The sequence below is a fragment of the Anguilla anguilla genome, chromosome 16 (genome assembly GCF_013347855.1).
Source record: "Anguilla anguilla isolate fAngAng1 chromosome 16, fAngAng1.pri, whole genome shotgun sequence".
Lineage (NCBI taxonomy): Eukaryota > Metazoa > Chordata > Actinopteri > Anguilliformes > Anguillidae > Anguilla > Anguilla anguilla.
Window position 1 is genome coordinate 13,823,014 of NC_049216.1, and position 18,480 is coordinate 13,841,493.

General features: G+C 41.1%; 1 protein-coding gene and 1 long non-coding RNA gene across 7 annotated transcripts in view; both read right to left on the bottom strand.

Moving 5' to 3' along the window:
* Nucleotides 1–3,682, bottom strand: part of LOC118214916 — a 99,962-nt gene extending 96,280 nt beyond the window's left edge. For 4 of the 6 annotated variants that reach the window (XR_004762722.1, XR_004762721.1, XR_004762717.1 and 1 more), the window contains exons 1-2: nucleotides 3,558–3,682; nucleotides 2,202–2,292 (exon numbers count right to left, since the gene is read on the bottom strand). This is a non-coding gene — a long non-coding RNA (uncharacterized LOC118214916). Of the gene's footprint in view, nucleotides 1–2,154; nucleotides 2,293–3,557 lie in introns of all 6 variants that reach the window. The other 2 variants (XR_004762719.1, XR_004762720.1) reach the window with 2 other exon arrangements.
* Nucleotides 3,683–4,504: 822 nt separating this feature from the next.
* LOC118215696 (very long-chain acyl-CoA synthetase-like) lies at nucleotides 4,505–17,449 on the bottom strand. The gene is made up of 10 exons (XM_035396648.1): nucleotides 16,836–17,449; nucleotides 13,941–14,150; nucleotides 13,278–13,436; nucleotides 11,464–11,588; nucleotides 9,223–9,417; nucleotides 8,954–9,044; nucleotides 6,974–7,172; nucleotides 6,280–6,377; nucleotides 5,327–5,457; nucleotides 4,505–5,098 (listed from the first exon to the last, which is right to left on the bottom strand). The coding sequence occupies exons 1-10, from the start codon at nucleotides 17,308–17,310 to the stop codon at nucleotides 4,922–4,924; spliced, it is 1,860 nt and encodes a 619-aa protein (XP_035252539.1). The 5' UTR covers nucleotides 17,311–17,449; the 3' UTR covers nucleotides 4,505–4,921.
* Between the last annotated feature and the right edge of the window lie 1,031 nt (nucleotides 17,450–18,480).

Sequence of the window (18,480 nt, forward strand, 5' to 3'; positions counted from 1 at the left end):
GCCTGCTGAATTCTGTGGGTTTCTGATCATGGGAAAGGGATGGAAATGTAGGAAGTGGAAGAAGGAGAAGAGGAAGAACAGGAAGAAAGAGAAGAATACTGTTTGATGCTTCAAAGCCCACTACTGTCTCCTCCCACCTTCACAGCCACTCCTGAGTTCCAGACACCACATATACAGCCACAAGCATGGACACAGAGAGACTCATCCCCACAGATACACTTATATTTGAACTCACTGATGCATCAGTCAGATGATAGTCTGATATGACAGACTCAGACTCCATCACAGATACAAACACAGTTCCATAGAGACTCGCACAGACACATAGACATAAGCCAATCACACTATAGCAGAAATACACTCAACACAAACACAGCCACAGAGACACTTATCAACAGACACAAATTCACAGGCAGTTGAACACAGAAAGACACCCACGCACACAAATGCACAGACAACCACAGTCACACAAACATAAATCTGTGCCAAAATATAAATTTGTGGCAAATACAATTTAATTGTACAACAGAGGCTTCCTTTTTTGGTCTTACTATTTCCACTTAAACATGTACCCCTATTCAAAAACCTCAATAGATTAATTTCATAATTAGAAACGCATGAATGTTTATAAGCACATTTATAAGCCTGACTTTCCTAACACTTTGCCAAGGCATATTGACAGATGCCTCAAAGGTGACTGTGGAGGCCTGTACAAGAGAATCTGCTACATTACAAAAACATGCAAATAAGTATGAGTGTTCCTTTTATAGTGCCTCCAATTTTCATGCTGCTGCAGAGCGGACTACACTTCTGACAGACCAACAGGAACCTGAAATAGCAGCCCCCAGTCTCTATTAACGGTCAGTAATTTCTAATGAGGGAATTAAATAGTGGGTCCACATTGGTACTAATCTGTAGCAGCCTGCTGCTTTCGTTGTCAGCTGTGTGCGGTGAACGGCATTTGTGTGTGATTGTACACTAATGACCATCACATCTCAGATGTCATTTCACTGGGCCTGCCTCTTTTCTCTTCCTCTGTCTCTGCGCTCCTCTCCCTAGGACGCGGTGGCAGCTGCTTGGTCCTGCATGGATAATCTTATTTCTTCATCTCCCGCTGCTCTGAACAAAGCCCCTCGCTTCCCAAACTCCAGGCAAATCTTCAGGCGCCATCATTTTTGTTTGGCCCTTTCATGGTGTGTGACATGGTGCCATTTCCTTCAGCAAACCTCCCAGAGTTCACCTTGTACCTACACCTCCTGAGGGGGCATCCCCCTTCTGGGCCCAGCTGTCAGCAGCTGAAGTGTGTATATGTGCGTGTGCCTGCATATGTGTGTTGTGTGTGTGTGTGTGTGCACATATGTGCTAAACTCCATTCAGCCCATCCTATTCCTTCTCCCATTTGTAGTTAAGTTTGGTATGAAACTGCCTGTGTGTGCAAAATGAGTTATTTAAAGTAAAGGGGAAAGCAAAGGTGATTGAATTGCATGGCCTCCTTCATTACTGATATTGCCGAGTCTGCAAAGAATCGCATGTTTGAACTTTAATGTACATAATAGACTTCCTTATAGCAGGTTTCTTGAATGTTCAAACATGGCATTTCTTTCTTCTGGAATACAGATAGGATATATAAACATAGACAAAGGAGGCTGAAAAATGTGTGTGCATTTGACCTTGCTTATCCCTGACATGGTGCAAAACCTCCACCTAGCGGTAGAAAGAGTCGCCTGTGGGAGATTTACTGTCCATGTGGGGTGGGGTGGGGGGGGGGGGGGGGGGGTAGACTTGGCCACCCTGAGGCCTGTGTGACAGACTGTCTTATCTGGAACTACATATATTTTAACAAAATAATGTACACTACAGAAAACTGAAGAGTTTTTCCTAAAATTTTCTGATGTGGTAACTATTGTCAAAGTTTTTTCCAATTATAAAAATGCATTATACTATGAATCAGTAATAACACAATTACATAAGATAACCTTACAAACTTGTCAGATGAAAGCAGACACTCCATGTTAATATTCTACCTGCCGGAGGTGGCACCTACTTAGCATCTGTTTGCAAAACTGATGTCCATTATACAAGAGAGAGATAAGGAGCTCACAGTCTCACTGGACTGTTATGTCCCATTGTCACTCCTTGGTGGTGGGCACTAACCTTAGACTTTAGACACAAGCTCCATCTAGAAGCCACCAGATAGCTACCTGAGAAGCAGACCGAGGAGCTCTGTCACGGTTATCAGCTGCTGGATGACTGGGCTATGGTTGTGATTAGCTCTTTGCTCTTGAATTCCAACTGCAGAAAAAGTGGGTATGGGGGTGATAATGGCGAGTGAGAGAGAACAAGTGAGTATGTAAGTGAGAGTGAATGAGTTTAGGATCGAATGAATGACAGAGAAAAAAAAAATTAATTCGTGATTGAGGGAGTGGGTGAAACTCATTGAGATTTTCTAACTGTCACTAACACACAAATGGATTTTCTGCATACTCAGAGAAATAAAGCTACATCCATCCATCAAAACATACATCCATCAAAACATACATTTCAATGGCATTTGACAGCAACAAGTAAAATATGCCATTTTGTGTATCATCAAATATAAATTTCATATTTATGGTAGTTCATCTACAGTTTTACATTCACTAAGATGGTGTCAGTTAACTATGTCATACTATGTTAGCCAGCAAGTAATTTTTTATTAATTAGTGAGAGTTATTTTGTAAATCTCAAAAAACCAGTTGACCCAATGATATGATCAATATTTGAAAGCTTGAAAAAATTATATTATTTCTAAATATAATGTATAGTAATACACTGAAACACACAGCTATTTTATGTTCCTTCTTTTGTTTAACAAATCAGGTAAACTAATTTACTGCATTGTTTTATGCTTACATTGAAGTTCTTATGCTGTCATATAATGTTTAAATAAACCCTGAATTTATAAAATGTAATAATTATTATTTATTATAATGGGCACAAACTGTCGGGATATAATGGCGGAATGTGATTTAATGTAAACGCCGATGTACTGTATGATTAATGTAACTCTTCGGGCAATGCGTGATGTAATGTCGCCCCCTAGTGTAATTTAATGTACATAGCACACAGCATGCGGAAATTCACACAAACTACGTTTTAAATACAGAATTATCTATGCGGGAGGTCGCACTGGTTACATAACAGACATGAAATTATACCTCCTGTGGTGGAATGAGTTACCAGAAGTGGTCAGGTCAGCATTACCCATTTTCCAATGCAGACTAGGGCTTTAGACGGTACCACATCGTAGCTTAATTTATCCAGACCCCCAAAACACTCCTTCAAATTTCTTAGGCCATAGCTTAGTTATGTTTTATTCCTGATATACCATATAAGATAGTACATTATGATTGGCAGTGTATAAACATTGGTCCCCACGGGTGTGCTACACTCAAACCACTATGTTCTGGCTTTCTGTTCATAGATATAGCCTAAATTCAATGAAGCCACAGAAAACGCCTTCGGGACAGTAATACGCGCTCCAATGTATCAACTTTTCTTTGCCTTGTATTACTCACGTTTTGATGATCTTGATAGATGGACGTCTGAAGTAATCCACGAAGCAGGATATTGTTTGTTTGATTTTGTATGAGCGTGCATGCGTGTGGCGCAATGGCTTTCAGTAAATAACCAAAACAAAAAAGAGCTATGATGCATGCATCAAATAAAGAAATATATCAAAGCAAAATAAAATAGTATCAGCTGAAATCAAACTAGCCTAAATCAATTCAAAATATGTTTTGGCTAGTATTTGGTTGAAAATCAAGATAGAGCACAGGGGTTGGTAAAAAATAAAATAAAGATTTAAAAAAAACTGTTTGTCGGCAGTGCCTTCCCCGTTCAAACACACACCTGCTCTAATTATCGGCGCCACAGCCATGTTAATTAGTCCTTATTCCATGTAGCCACTAGGGGACACCATTTACATATTTACTCTTGAGACATTGGCTCCAACACACTCCACACCCTTAACAAACACTGAAAACTCAGGGTAAAAAGCCAAGCGATTATCATTACCGTAACATTATTTTAAATAAATAAATAAATAAAAATAAAAAATATATGTGTGCTCACCCCTACGGCTATACAGCAACAGCTGGAGAATTGAGCCCCAGTGGGAGCTGACTGTGTCACTGCACTCAGAAAGACAACCTTTTCCATTAAAGCAGTCAGAAAATGGAACTCACATCCCACCAATATCAGAGTACATCAGTTTAAACATTTTTAAGTCAAGTGTGAAACTGACTTAAGACCACATAATCATGTTCTCACCAATATTTTCTTATTTTCTTTCACCCAAATACAAACTGTCACAATCATGTGAGAACTGCTCCCCAGTACTTTAAATAAAAAAATGTACATTTCAAAAATTGGTATTGTTTGTGAAATTAATATCCTGATATTAATAGATATGTTTCATAACTACCATACAAATATTGCACATTAATAAAACAATTCAGACATGTCAGGCAGCAACTTTTGCTTTATGTTAGGAGAACACCAAAATGAACATGATTAAAAAATATAACAATCTTTTCCTCCATATAACTTTTTATACTGTTAGATTTGCAGTTTTGTTTATTTGCAGCACAGCTACAGTATGACTACAGAATAAGAAGGAAATACCCAGTAGAGTTTAGTAAATGCCACTCATATTTCACAAAAGACGAATTAAATGATTGTCATATTTGTTACATTTAATGTGATTCATGAAAACATCTAATATCTAACATCCCTGAGGTATCCTGCTACATGTTACAATCATTCTATTAAAAATTGACTGTGTTGCCATATTAAAAATAGGTTACACTGTTTCTTATTCACACAAGGCAATAGTACCTCAGAATAATGTACAATGGAGAGGGCACTATATTACAGTAAATCAGAGCTTAATGACCTTTGACTCTATGGAATTGTAAATCTGCTGGGTCATTGGTACGTAGCGCTTCTCTTTCTCATCCAGGAAGTAGAGGGGGTCAGAGACAGCCGCTGGGCAGAATCCCTCTTCGACCAGCTTAACTTTCATCTGCTTGAATGTCCCAGTCATCTCCAAGAAACCCTAACATTGGTCATTGGGGGAAGAAACAAAACATTATTAAGGAGAGTACACGGGTATTTGCTAGAAGACATTTTTATTGCTTACGTTTTGTTGTCCAAACTTCCAACTACACTGTATCCATACAAGCACTGAATCACCTCTGGTCACAGTCCATTCCTGCTCCTGCAGGTTTCTCATGACCAGGTTTTTTAACCACTCAGGTGGTGCTGAGGGAGGAAGAACTATTACCTGGATCCGTAAGAAACGTGGCCAGGCATACGCAGGCAGGTAGCCGCTGACCTGGCTGAAGACGCCAATGGGATCAAACTCTGCCCCTGCTTTTAATGTGACAGCAGCCATACCTATCCTCCCCTCATGCCCTGGGGAGACACGTCAAATAGAAACACATTCCTGCAACATTCTCCTTCAACTCCGTCATGATCAAATGGAAGAAATAAAAGTATTACATATTACATTAAAGGCACATAACAAAAGTAGACACAAGCTGGATTTAAAAAAACTGCTATATCTACAACATGGAAAATGGCCATAATTCAAATTCAATTAAATACAGAAGAATAACAGGTACTGATAAAGGTTTTTATTAAGATTTTGGGTGCAACAGTTCAACAGTTTATAATCTCATGATTTATTGCAGTGGTAACAGCAGTGCTACATTATGCTAGAAGCAGATATTCATGTTACAAAGAATGAATATTCCAAATGTATTTAAGGACTTTCAACTAGCTATAAGACAACAAATGCTGTGGTAAATTATTTATTTTGAATATAGGAATAAGGCTAATAAACATTTTTATTTGATTTAGATGACAGACCTACAAATGAAATTAAAGTACTAAATTTTGAAAATATGGACGCCTGGTCATCGGAACATGGAATTTGAATGTTTTCAGCAACCTAATTTACACAAGATTGATTTGAATGGAAACCAGCATACAAGGGATACTCCAGAACCAGAACCAGGGTTGAGAACTACGGATTCATTTTACAGATCCTGGGCTGAAAACATGTTTTGTATTAATGTATCAACATTGGGTTGTACGGTATTTAAAGTTCTTACTGCCATGTAAGCGAACAAACACTGCAGTATCATATAAATCTACCAGAACAAGACCTAACCAGACCACACAAAATGAGTTTTGGACACTGTCCTTTCCTTGCCACAAATACAGGTGTCTCACCTGGCACTTTGACACCGTACACGTTCGCCTCCTGGATACAGTCAGCCATAGCGAGAACATCAGACACTTCTGTGGTTGCCACGTTCTCTCCTTTCCACCTGCATAATGCAATTTAAGACACAGCGCTTCAGAAAACAGGGAAGCATATTTCAGTAATAATAATAATACTGCAGTCACACTGAACAGTTTATTAGTTGAAAGCTTAATCAGGGAGAGTTTACAAATATTGTATGTAACCTGAAAACAGAGCTAACGAGCCGTTAAAGATAGTTACTTATCACCATTTTACTTAACACTTTTTTCCAGCCTCATGTTGTTGTCACCTGATATGCTTTAAGCCAAATAGAACAGGCCTGAACAGGTATCTGCAGAGAGGAGCATTGCTTCACTTGCCCTTGTTTGCATCTAAAATGGCCACCCCCACATTTTGAATTGACAGCAGTTTTTTTCTTCAAAATGACACCACACAAAAATATTTTAGACTGGCAATATGTCATGTTTATATTGTATCTAAAATATATATGGATTACACTATAATAGGCCACCCTGTTCCCATCACAGGTCAAATATGTATGGATTACAGCTATAATTACATATCATACTCTTACACCTCCTTCTGGTCTAAAGCCAAGTGTGAAATCCCTGTTGAGATGCTTGCAATTGGCTGAGGTTGTTCGGGTACCAGGTAGGCTACCTGAAAGTGTCCCCGACACGGTCCTGGAAATAAATGAAGTTTTGGTGGTCTATCCTCAGCAGGTCTCCGCTGTTGAAGTACAGATCTCCTTTCTGAAAGACATCACGCAGCCTCTTCTTCTCTGTCTGCTGATCATTTCCCGCATATCCAACAAAAGGAGCAATCTTCGTTATTCTGGAAACCAAAAGTCCTATCTCCCCTTAAAAAAGAAATACGGAGAAAAAAAAACCTGTTGGAAAAACCATGTCTGGGCATGTACACTTACCCAGTCACTTTATTAGGTACACCTGCTCGTTAAAGCAAACAGCCTGCCCCTCAGAATAGTAGATTATGTGGCTGAAATAAAGCATGCAGACATGGTGAAGAGGTTTAGCTGTTGTGTGGCCAAACATCAGAATGGGCAAGATGCCTGATCTAAGCCACTTTGACCATGGTATGCATGCTGGTGCCAGACGTGGTGGTTCATCTCAGAAACAGCAACCCTCCTGGGATTTTACGTACTACAGTCTGTTTTCAGAAAATGGTGTGTGTGGTAAGGTGGGCGTGGTTTTTGCGTTGGCTGCAGAGAGAGAGTGGGCGGGGCGGCTCTCGGAACTCTGCGCCACGGCTGTTGGGGTTTATTAATCAGCACGGATAGTTAATTGTTTGATTGATTGACAATGTGCTGATTACCTCGACAGTGAGCCTGGACGTTTAAAAGCGGCTCGACAGAGAGAGAAGGAGGAGAACTGGAGGAGGAAGAAGAGCTGACGGGCAGTCAGCCATGAATTGTAACTTATACCTTGTGTATTGCGAACAGAAAGCCGCGTGGCGGCCGGAAAATAAAAAGACGCAGTCGCGTCCTGAAAAAGAACTTGTCTCTCTCTCATCTCTCAAATGAGCGGTAGCACTCAGTTTGCTACAGTGTGATAAACAAAAATCATTCAGTGAATGGCAATTCCTTGGCCAAAAACACCTTGTTAATGAGGAGAATGGGCAGACTTGTTCAAATTAGCATAAAAACCACAGATGCTCAAATAACGGCTTTTCTACAACTGTGATGTGCAAAAGGGCATCTCTGAACGCACAACACTTTGAACCTTGAAGCAGATGTGCTACAGTGGCAGAAGGCCATGCCGGGTTCCAATCCTGTCAGCTAAGAACAATAAAATGAGGCTACAGTGAATGAATGAATCATTGCATTTATATAGCACTTTTCCGAATGCTCAAAGTGCTTTACAGTGATGAAGAGGAACTCACATCACCCACCATCCACTACAGTGGGCACGTAATCACCAAAACTGGACGACTGAAGATTTGAAAAACGTTGATTAGTCTGACAAATCTCAGAATTTGGTGTAAACAGCATAAATCTATGGATCCATCCAGCGTTGTGTCATGGATGCATACTGCTGGTGGTGGAGTAATGGTGTGGGGAATGTTGTCTTAGCCCTCAATAGGTCCATTAATACCAAATGAATGCCACATCATACTTAAGCATTGCTGCTGACTATGGTCATCTCTTTATGGCCAAAGTCTATCCTTTCCAATTGGATACTTCCATCAGGATAATATACCATGTCATGCAGCACACATCATCTCAAGCTGGTTCCATGAACATGACAGTGACTTGACAGAGTTTACTCCAATGGACTGCAGTCCCCAAATCTCAATCTACAGTAATAGAGTCCATCTGGGGAACGGGAGGTTTGCAGCATGAATGCGCGGCCAAAAAATCTGCACAAACTGCGCAATGCTATTGAGTCAGCATGGACCAAAATCCCTAAGGAAAGTTTCCAGAACCTTGTATCCATGCCACAAAGAGTTCAAGCCATTCTGGAGGCAAATGGGGTCCTAGTCTGTACTTGACAGGTGTACTTAGTAAAATGGGTGAGTGTATTGGTGAGTGTATCTCTCAGATCTTTATCTGAAGTCAAAGAGGGATACAGACAAAAAAGGCTATGCTAAACTAGTTCAGTTGAAAAAAGTGGACAGACTGACCTTTGGCAGCTTCAATGCACAGCCCCCTGTGGTCTCTCACTGGCTCCTCCCTCTCTGCATCATATTTAATCAGTGTGTAGGGGAATATTTTCTGCAGCACATCAAGTAAGATTTCCCATACTCAAGTTTGTTTCCATTAAAAAGCAAAATAAGTTAATGATTGTGTTCTGTATTCAGAGTAACTAACATTAAACCGTGTTAAATGATAAACCTTCTGGATTCAGGAACCACAGTTTTCAACAAATTCCCACTTGCTCGATACACCTTACCCTGTGGAAGTAGTTGACACGTCCGACGGCACCAATTTTTCCTGTGTAGTTCACAAATCCCACATTACCCTCTGTGGCAGCATAGAATTCTCTGACTTCAATGTTGCCAAATCTGTTCAGGAACTCTCTCCATACATCTGTCCGGACACCGTTGCCAATAGCCAGTCTCACTTTGTGATCTCTGTCATTATCTCTCTGTTGAAAGGAAATAAATATGTAAGTGTGTCTGCTATCAGCCTAACTTGGGCAAGCTGTCTGGCAGTGTGATGAGTGGCTTGTAGAGTGCCCCTTCATCTGCAGTGCTCCCTATGTGACTACAGGTGGCAGAAGTCATGTAAAGGCATACTGTAGTAATTCCAAACATTGGAAAATGGAGATGGAATCAAAAGGAAGTAAAAAGAATACGAGAGACAATGATTCTTGCATTTTTTAGGGAACGTTTGAGCAGCAATTTGTTTTGTTTTTTTGTTTGTTTTTTTTGGTTCAGCCATGCCTGGTCCAGCTCAACTGCCTCCACACTCCTGAAAATATTAATTGCGAGAATTTTGTAGTGTAATATAATATAATATAATATAATATAATACAATATAATACACCCCTTACATAAAAGCACACACTTTCAAACCAGACAAAATATCCCAGGCCAATTAACATTGACATCATTCAGAAAGAAAGACATTCCATTAGATTTTTGCTGTGAATATAAGCTACACTATATGCACACAGGTATCTGGACCCCCCTTGGTCTGGGGCTGTTTTTCATGGTTTGGGCCAGGCCCCTTAGTTCCAGTGAAGGCAAATCTTAATGCTACAGCATATAATCACATTTTAGACATGACCTGACAACGCCCCCGGGCACACAGCAAGGTCCATATAAAAATGGTTTTCTATTGTGTAAGATGGTTTTACACATTGTGTAACTTGACTGACCTGTGCAGAGCCCTGACCTTAACCCCTTCCAACAGTATCCATTATCTATACCCACTTATCCTGGGGTCAGCAGGGTCGCGGGGGGTGCTGAAGCCAATGGCTAGTATCATCCAAGTTAAACTATGCGGTTGTTCCCTGCACTTGGAACGGTACTTCTCTCTAGGGTTGTCGACACACTTGTTCCTGGTTATGGTTATACACTTTGTTGTACGTCACTCTGGATAAGAGCGTCTGCCAAATGCCTGTAATGCAATGCAATGTAATGTAATGAAGCCTATCCCAGCGTGCATTGGGCAAGAGGCAAGAATACACCCTGGAAAGGCTGCCATCCAACATGTTTTGGATCAATTGGAAAGTCAACTGCAAACCAGGCCTCATCGCCCAATCATTGCCAGACCACACTAGGAGAGTAGAGGCTGTTATAGCAGCACACGGTGGACCAACTCCATATTAATGCCCATAATTTTGGATTAGAATTATGTCAGGTGTCCACATACTTTTGGGCACGTAGTGTACATTCACTAATGGCTAGTATCATTGTGGGGCGACATAGCTCAAGCGGTAAGAGCGCTTGTCTGGGAGTCGGAGGGTTGCCGGTTCGATCCCCCGCCCTGGAAACGTCGAAGTGTCCCTGAGCAAGACACCTACCCCCTAATTGCTCTGGTGAATGCGAGACATCAATTGTAAAGCGCTTTGGATAAAAGCGCTATATAAATGCAGTCCATTTACCATTGTCATCAGTGTCAGAAAATTGTGGGAGTCTATGTATTCACAAGTAACATGCCTGATATAGCATGCCAAAGTACCTTCCAGACACTTTAGTATGCAACAAGTTGTTCAGCCATGTGGTTTATTTTGGAAGTTGAAAATGTACAGAATATTGGCTGATACTTTAACATCTGTATAGAGTATGCTGAAATGTGACTACTATTACTTTCAATTTAGGTCACACTACCACAACTCTGCACTTGTGAACTTTTTGAACCCGTGCCCTTATCTGTAAGATTAATATCAGCTAAGATGTCAATACAACCGTTTCAAATTCCAAATGGACCACGTGGCTGGGAGACCCTGGTTATAGATTAACAGGAGGTCATTTTAGCTGAAATTTTAGACCTGCTGCCTGCAAGTACATAGACTCATTAGTTTAGCACACTAATGGAAACAATGCCAAATACTGATGCATGTGTTATGCACCTAAACCCTTCTCCAGATGTACACTATGTAAAATTCTAAGGAAAAAATCAAGATTGGTGAGCTAGGTCACATAAGGATCTGTCTTTTAGCCTGTGGTCAAAGGAAGAGACTTTCCTTGGGGGTGTTGCACAAATACCGCAGAACCTCTCCGATGTACTGGATCACTGTCACCTGGTGCTTCCTGCAGTCTTCCCAAAACTGGGAGGCCGAAAATTTTCGTCGTAAAACTATGGTTGAACCTGATGTGAGAAAACAATTAACCAACTATTATTCATTTATGCATTTAATATTATAACTATATGAAAGTGCAATTGGCTAAAAGGGATGAAATGTTTACACTTTTTGTCCCCACAACAAATACAACAAATACAGAAAAGCAGCAGACTGTTTGGGTTTCAGTAACTTTCAAGGCTTATAACTCTTCTAAACAGCAATCCTTCAGAGACCACTGCTGCCTAATCTGTACACGAATGGAATGAACTTTCCCCCACTTGGAAAAGAAACCTCTCTCTTTCTCTCTCAAAAATGTGCAGGGCCGTGTTTTGCATTTCTTTTTTTCCCCCCGTCGCCTCCTGTTGTTGAGATTTTACTCATAAGTAACACCAGTAGATGCACAAAGAGCTCATTCATTAGCATTCACCAGAGGAGGCGGGGATAGATGAAACACAGGGGAAAGAGTTCCCCGGCTCTGAACATTAGTGGCTTAATCTGCCCTCAGAAGGAACAGGTTTAAGGACATAATTACAATCAATTACACTTACAGTCGGTGCAGTATGTTTATTTGTTCCTCTGAAAGTACAGAGCAGACAGCTTTACAGGGAAGTACATATACGGTCCAGCTGTGTAAAAACACCTGCTTTCTTAACTTGGAATAACTCAGTAAAGGCACAAAACCATTGTGAAGGAAGGGAAGTGGCTCAGTCAGTAAAAGCAGGCACCATGAGCACAGGCTTAGCTCGGTTGCTGAGACATTGCAGGATTGAGCCTTGGCTGGGTCACTAGCTGAATACAGCTGCATCAGAAACCAGGCCACCCTGTTCCCATCACAGGTCAAACTGCTGCAGAGTGCAGAGGTGTGGACTCGGTTAGTACTTTGATGGGAGTCAGATCTCATGTGAAAAATAAGCTGCTGTAGGGCGTGCCTGACAGGGAGGACCTCTTTCCTCTGGACCACACTGATATCCAGTGCCCCAGTACAGTATTGTAGAGGATGCCATCCTTTGGATGAGATATTAAACTGAGGTCCTAACTCATTGGTCGTCAAAGACACCGTGGAAGTTTTTGGAAGAATAGAGGGGTCAACCCGAGCGTCTAGGCCAAATTCCCACAAAAAATGGCTCTTTACATCTGGCCACCTTGTCATCCCCTCTATTTCTTGCACAACTCCTAGATTCTGCAGGTCTTCCTTGAGAATTGTGTCCTCAGGTGACCTACCTGGCTAAACAAAACCAAAGTAAAAAGATAAAGTCAGGTAGTCTACAGAGATGGGCCACAATTGGCTTCCTTCCACGGAATAGGGTGGGACCAAGTCTGGCAGGATTCATTTGGGAATCACTGTACAGTGTACAAGCACCCTTAGCTGCTACCTATACAAACAGGTTACCAGCTGTCATGCGTGATAAGCCACACCTCACCTCTGATCAGTGCTAGCTCTGTCCTGTAGTAGAGTGTGGACTGCAGTGCTCCCTAAATGGGGGTGCATCGTACATTGGTAACAAGACTGCCAAGAAAAATTAGTGATTCAAACGAAAGAAAAAGGAAGAAAAAGGGAAAAATAAAAAAGGCAAATTATACACCATTCATCCTGCTGTGACTGTACTGTTAGCTCCTTCCCAAAGGCCTACAGAGAATATCATTGTTCTTCCTTGGCACATTTTCATGCTGCACTTGAGGACAAAATGGCAGGGGACCAGAGAACTTTACTTCACCCGTTTCAATGGAGCCAATGAATCCGATGATGAGGCCAGCAGCGTGGTACAGAGGAAGGTTGATGTAGATGATGTCACCTGGAGTCACCCCATTGGACGTCAGCACCGCCATGGCAACCAGGAGGCGGTCCTGATTGATTAAAGCAGCTTTGGGCAGCCCTACACCAGCAGGAAGAGACAGTGGTATATCAGGACTGCAAACACAATGACTAGTATTGGGTTGAGCGCACAGCATAAGTGTGCCATCCTCGGTGGTGAGTTCAGTTATCAGTGTGTCTGCTTTACTGTCCACGTCCACATATATGTGCAACTTATTTTTTATTGAGCCCATGCCCTTTCTGTACATGTTCCCTCTGTAATAGCTCGTCATAATGGTCTAATGCACTCTAAGCTAATTCAACTTCCTTAAAATTATTGCGGCTGTTGTGACTTCTTGATTATTACTTCTGTGTTTTCTTGAGTCAACTTGAGTTTGTTGTCAAATTTTTCCCGTAAATCTGTTACTGTGCACAGCATTTACAGCAGCACATTGCTGCAATAGCAAGCAAACTTTTTTTCGCTAAGTGACTCATTTTAACAATATTTTTTTCTTGTTATAATGAGATAACTTAATATTTTGTGGTATATTTTGACATTATAAGGACACAAGGTGTCCTCCTGTACCTGTTGTGCCGGACGTGTAGATGTAGACGGCGGGGCTTTTGAAGGTCAGGTGTTCCCTCCGTGACGGTGATATGGGGCTGTCCTCAGCCTCCTCTGCCTTGTCTAAGAGGCTCTCCATGCCATTCGAGCTGCACTCCCTGGACACTATGAACACGACCACGCCCTGCTCACGCAGGGAGGGCAGCACATCCGCCACTGCACCCTGCAGCTCTGAGGAAACAACAGAGGCCAGGCAAATCTGTATTTCCTCACATTGAAAAATATTTTACAAGAAACACAGAAATCAATGTTTGCTGCATTTTGAAAGCACGGGTACAGAACCCACCAAAATTATTCACACCTCTGCTAAAGATTATCAAAAAAATTTACAACAAGTACTAGTCTTGCTGATCAAATATTTGGTTGGTTGGTCTTCAGGGATGAACTAGTTGGGTTGGGTACCGCCAAGGAGAACCATTGCATGGAATATCCTAACACATTTTTTTGTTGTTGTTATGTACAGCCTGTTTGTTTGTTTTGTACAACCTGTTTACTTTTGTTTATTTATGATTTTTTGTGACGTCCGCATTATTATCATTCTGCTCTTGAGCCCGGGTACTAGAATTGCACCTGCTGTAAATAAACCACTGATGACCCAATGTGTGCATGTATGTCATTTAAAGCCTACAGTGGTTGCACTTTAACAGAAACACTGTGGTGTAGCCTGATAAGGTCAGTTTTTAGATGCTAGTGTAAGACAGCCAGTGAATCTTCCTTCCTGGCTGAATGGAAAAGATAATTCTGCAATGAGGAGTCAAAAGCAAGAGACATGGGACAGCCAGCTGGCGAGAAGATGCTCAATGGAGAGGTTGGGTTGAAGGGTATGGTGTCTGAAGATAAGATGGGGGAATACCATTGGTATGCCAATGAAGGGTGTTCAGATGTGGCCTGTGTTCATTTAAGCAGGTTGAAAAGCAAGCATGCAGCACTCAGTTACAATCTTAGCTAGTAATCCAGAGTCACATCAAGATCCTTAACCGATTCCCTGTCATGCATCTTGACCAGAGGTCTCACTTGGTCTTTTGTGCATTGCCCTACATGGCTCCCAGCTACAGCTGGTACAGGCAGGATCTAGATTTGCTTACTCACTTCTGGAGTCTTTCTTGAATGGTGAATCAGTGCTTAATAACATCTCCATATTTTTTCATGCAAGAAAATCAATGTCTTGCCAATCAAATGGGTATGTTTGCTTGTTGAGCCTGCACCACTGTTACAATTCCATTGTCATATTTTTGTAATACAGAAACTGCATGTGACAAATACCTTGGTGACATGATGTAGGTTAAGCTATATGGCTTGTAGTCCTGTTCAAGTTCTGCGTTTATGTTTTTAAGAGGTCAACATTGACGGATGTCTACATTGTGCCAAGGTGGAGGATTAGATGCTACCGTCTGTTAATTTGCCAGCATATACAATTTATCTGAAAGTAAACTGTGAACAGGACAAAAACATATTCTTTGTATATTTTATCGAACCAGAGCCAGTGGTATTTTTATGTGAAAAGGAAAAATTGGTGACCTGAATCGCAACAAACTCAAACGCAGCTCCCACGTAAACGTGAATGTTCGCATAAAAACATAATGAATGTGTTTGAGAGGATATATAAAACAGTTAGTTATATCCTATTTCTTGCATAACAACGGTCCAAGTCCAACTACCAACGACAGTTTTGCTTGACGGTAAAAAGGGATATCGGTAACATGTATTTTAATAACTTTATATAATAACAACAGCTAATAACTTTACCCCTTTTTAGCCAGGCCCATCTAAAGATAAAAAACCCAACTCTGGTAACAAATAAAACCAGATTTGTAGTGCAGTGTAGTATAATGAGTTGGTCTTGTAATCTAAAGGTCACAGGTTTGATTCGCCAGTAGGACACTGCCGTTGTACACTTGCGCAAAGTACTTAACCTGCATTGCTTCAGTATATATCCAGCTGTATAATTGGCTACAATGTAAATGCTATGTAGAAAAGTTGTGTAAGCGTCTGCTAAAAATACCTGTAATGTTTATTCCTTCTTAGGCCGACATCTAGACATGATCCTACATGGCACAGACGAGTAACGCGCGCCTCAGTTCCGTTCCACTTCTGCGTCGTTACAACCATATCATAGAGTTCAGTGGTAACGACCACAGACACGACCGTAGGCTACACTTCTGACTAGCTACACTGCAGTGTTGGCTGGCCCGTTTATAATAGACTACACGACTTGTTTTTTCCGAAGTTTCTTGAAAAAATCAGAAGTCGCGGTTCGCCGTTTAAAAAAAAAAAAAAAAAAAAAAATATATATATATATCTGGGTTACTATGGCAGCAACTGAGGAATAGTATTGTAAAGGTCGCAGCTATCGCCCCTATGAATGACTAAATGTGCCCAAATTAAATAATTAAATAAACAAATGTGTAATTATATTGTGTATGTGTATTATATATCTAAATAAATAAATACACTGGCATACATTTCATAATAACACGTTGTATCCCCCCCCAACCCCCGCCCTCCCCCTCCAAGGTTACATTCCCCCACCCCGTCCTAAATTGCTCTTCCGAGATCTTTATAGTTATTGTTCTACAGCGCATTTTGTCTCGAAAATGTATTAGTAGAAAACAAAGCGGACCTACGCCGGAGGAAGATGTGTAACTTTACACGTGTGACTTAGAAAGGAAGCACATGGGTGAGTTATGTAAGGAAGATATAGGCATACATAACTTACCAAATAAATATCATAACACGGCCTTGTTCCAAGTAACTTGTTAGGATAATCACATTCACAGTCAATAGACTACCGTGCTTTCAGCTCTATTACGATTCCTCGCACATTGCGAAGAGCAAAGCGGCGGCGAAGTGACGTACCTGCGGCTGCTATGAGCAGTTTTGCTCCACAACAACTAAAACAGTGTAGAAGAGACTTCGACTTAATGTTGGTGTTGAGCAGAGCTACGGGGCAGCCCAGTTTAGCCAACGCCAGCCAGGTAAAAATAAAAGTGGGTTCATTTCCCATGTAAAGCGCCACCGTGTCCCCCTCCTTTAATTCGGTGTACTTCAGTAAAGCATTGGCGATTTTGTTGCTTTTTTTGTCTACATCTCGGTAGGAGTATGATTTGTCCTCAAACACAATGAAAGCTCTATCTGGATGATTCGAAGTTTGTTCAAAATATCTATCCAAAACGAGGAATAGTGGTTTTCTCCTCCTCCGCTTGCCAAACGTAACCAAAATCCGTACCAAGTTCATCAGATAGAACAAATCATCCCAAAAGTAAGGACAAAATATTTTTAAAACCAGTGGGAAAATAGCCACACTGGCTAAAACTATAGATAGAATGTACATATCCACAAGCAAATGTCTGAATGAACGGCAAGATACACTTAAAAACAGAACTAACGAAGCATTTCCACTAAGTATGTCGAATGCCTCTCGATGCAGCGGCTTAAACAGCCACTTGCTCCGAAGGCGGAGCGTTGGGGTATACGATCATAGTACCGACCCTCAAGGGTTGTCTTATCTGAATGCCAGAGGGATAGCCCAGAGAGGCAACTTTCTGGGTTTTTGGTCCACGCGAACAGCAACATTGTATGCAATCTTATTATATTTTCTCCATTATTGTCAAAAGGGAGATTTTTTTTCTGACAGATTAAACAAGTAAATATCTTGAAATAACTTATTATTAATTTATATATTGGCAAAATAATATGAATAATATTCTATAGAATTAATTGTGTGAAAGTGCGTAGGCTTCTGACACTAGGGCGGTTTTAAATAAGCATGCATGTTCTTTCATCTGGTTACTCCGGTTTCCTCTCACAGTCCAAAAACATGCAGGTAGGCTAATTCGATACTCTAAATTGCCCATAGGAGTGTGTGTGAATGGTGTGTGTGCCCTGACGGACTACAATCTGAGTAAATTTGATGACTCAGTCTCCACTGGCTTTCATGATGTGTCTTGTCATGCCCCCACCATCTTACTACTCTCTCGCGATCCGGGGAACAGCTGCGTGTTTTTTTTACGACTAACTACGCCCCACCAGAACTAGACCACGATTGGGCGGTTGCGCTACACGGAACGGCAATGCATACACGTTATCGCATAATTTCTCACATATTGATAGTCATATCGCTGCATTGTCCTGCATGTCCTACGCAATGGAGCAGGACAGTAAGACGGCGCGGGACAATTAGAAGTATGCCAGTACTGAAATCAGATAAACTACTGATATATGCAGTCCATAAGTATTTGGAAAGTGACATAATTTTTTGTAGTTTTGGCTCTGTACTTCAAAACATTTGATTTGAAGTAAAACAATGAATATGAGGTTGAAGTGCAGGCTCTTTGTGATTTCTGAGCTCACCAGTGCTCTCTTTCTTAATGATGTTCCAAACAGTTAGGTTAGCCTAAGGTTTCGCTTATCTGACTGCTTATTATTTCTCACCCTCATAATGGCTTTCATTGGCACAACTGACCCTCATGCTGACAAATGCCTATAACAGACTCCAAAGGCA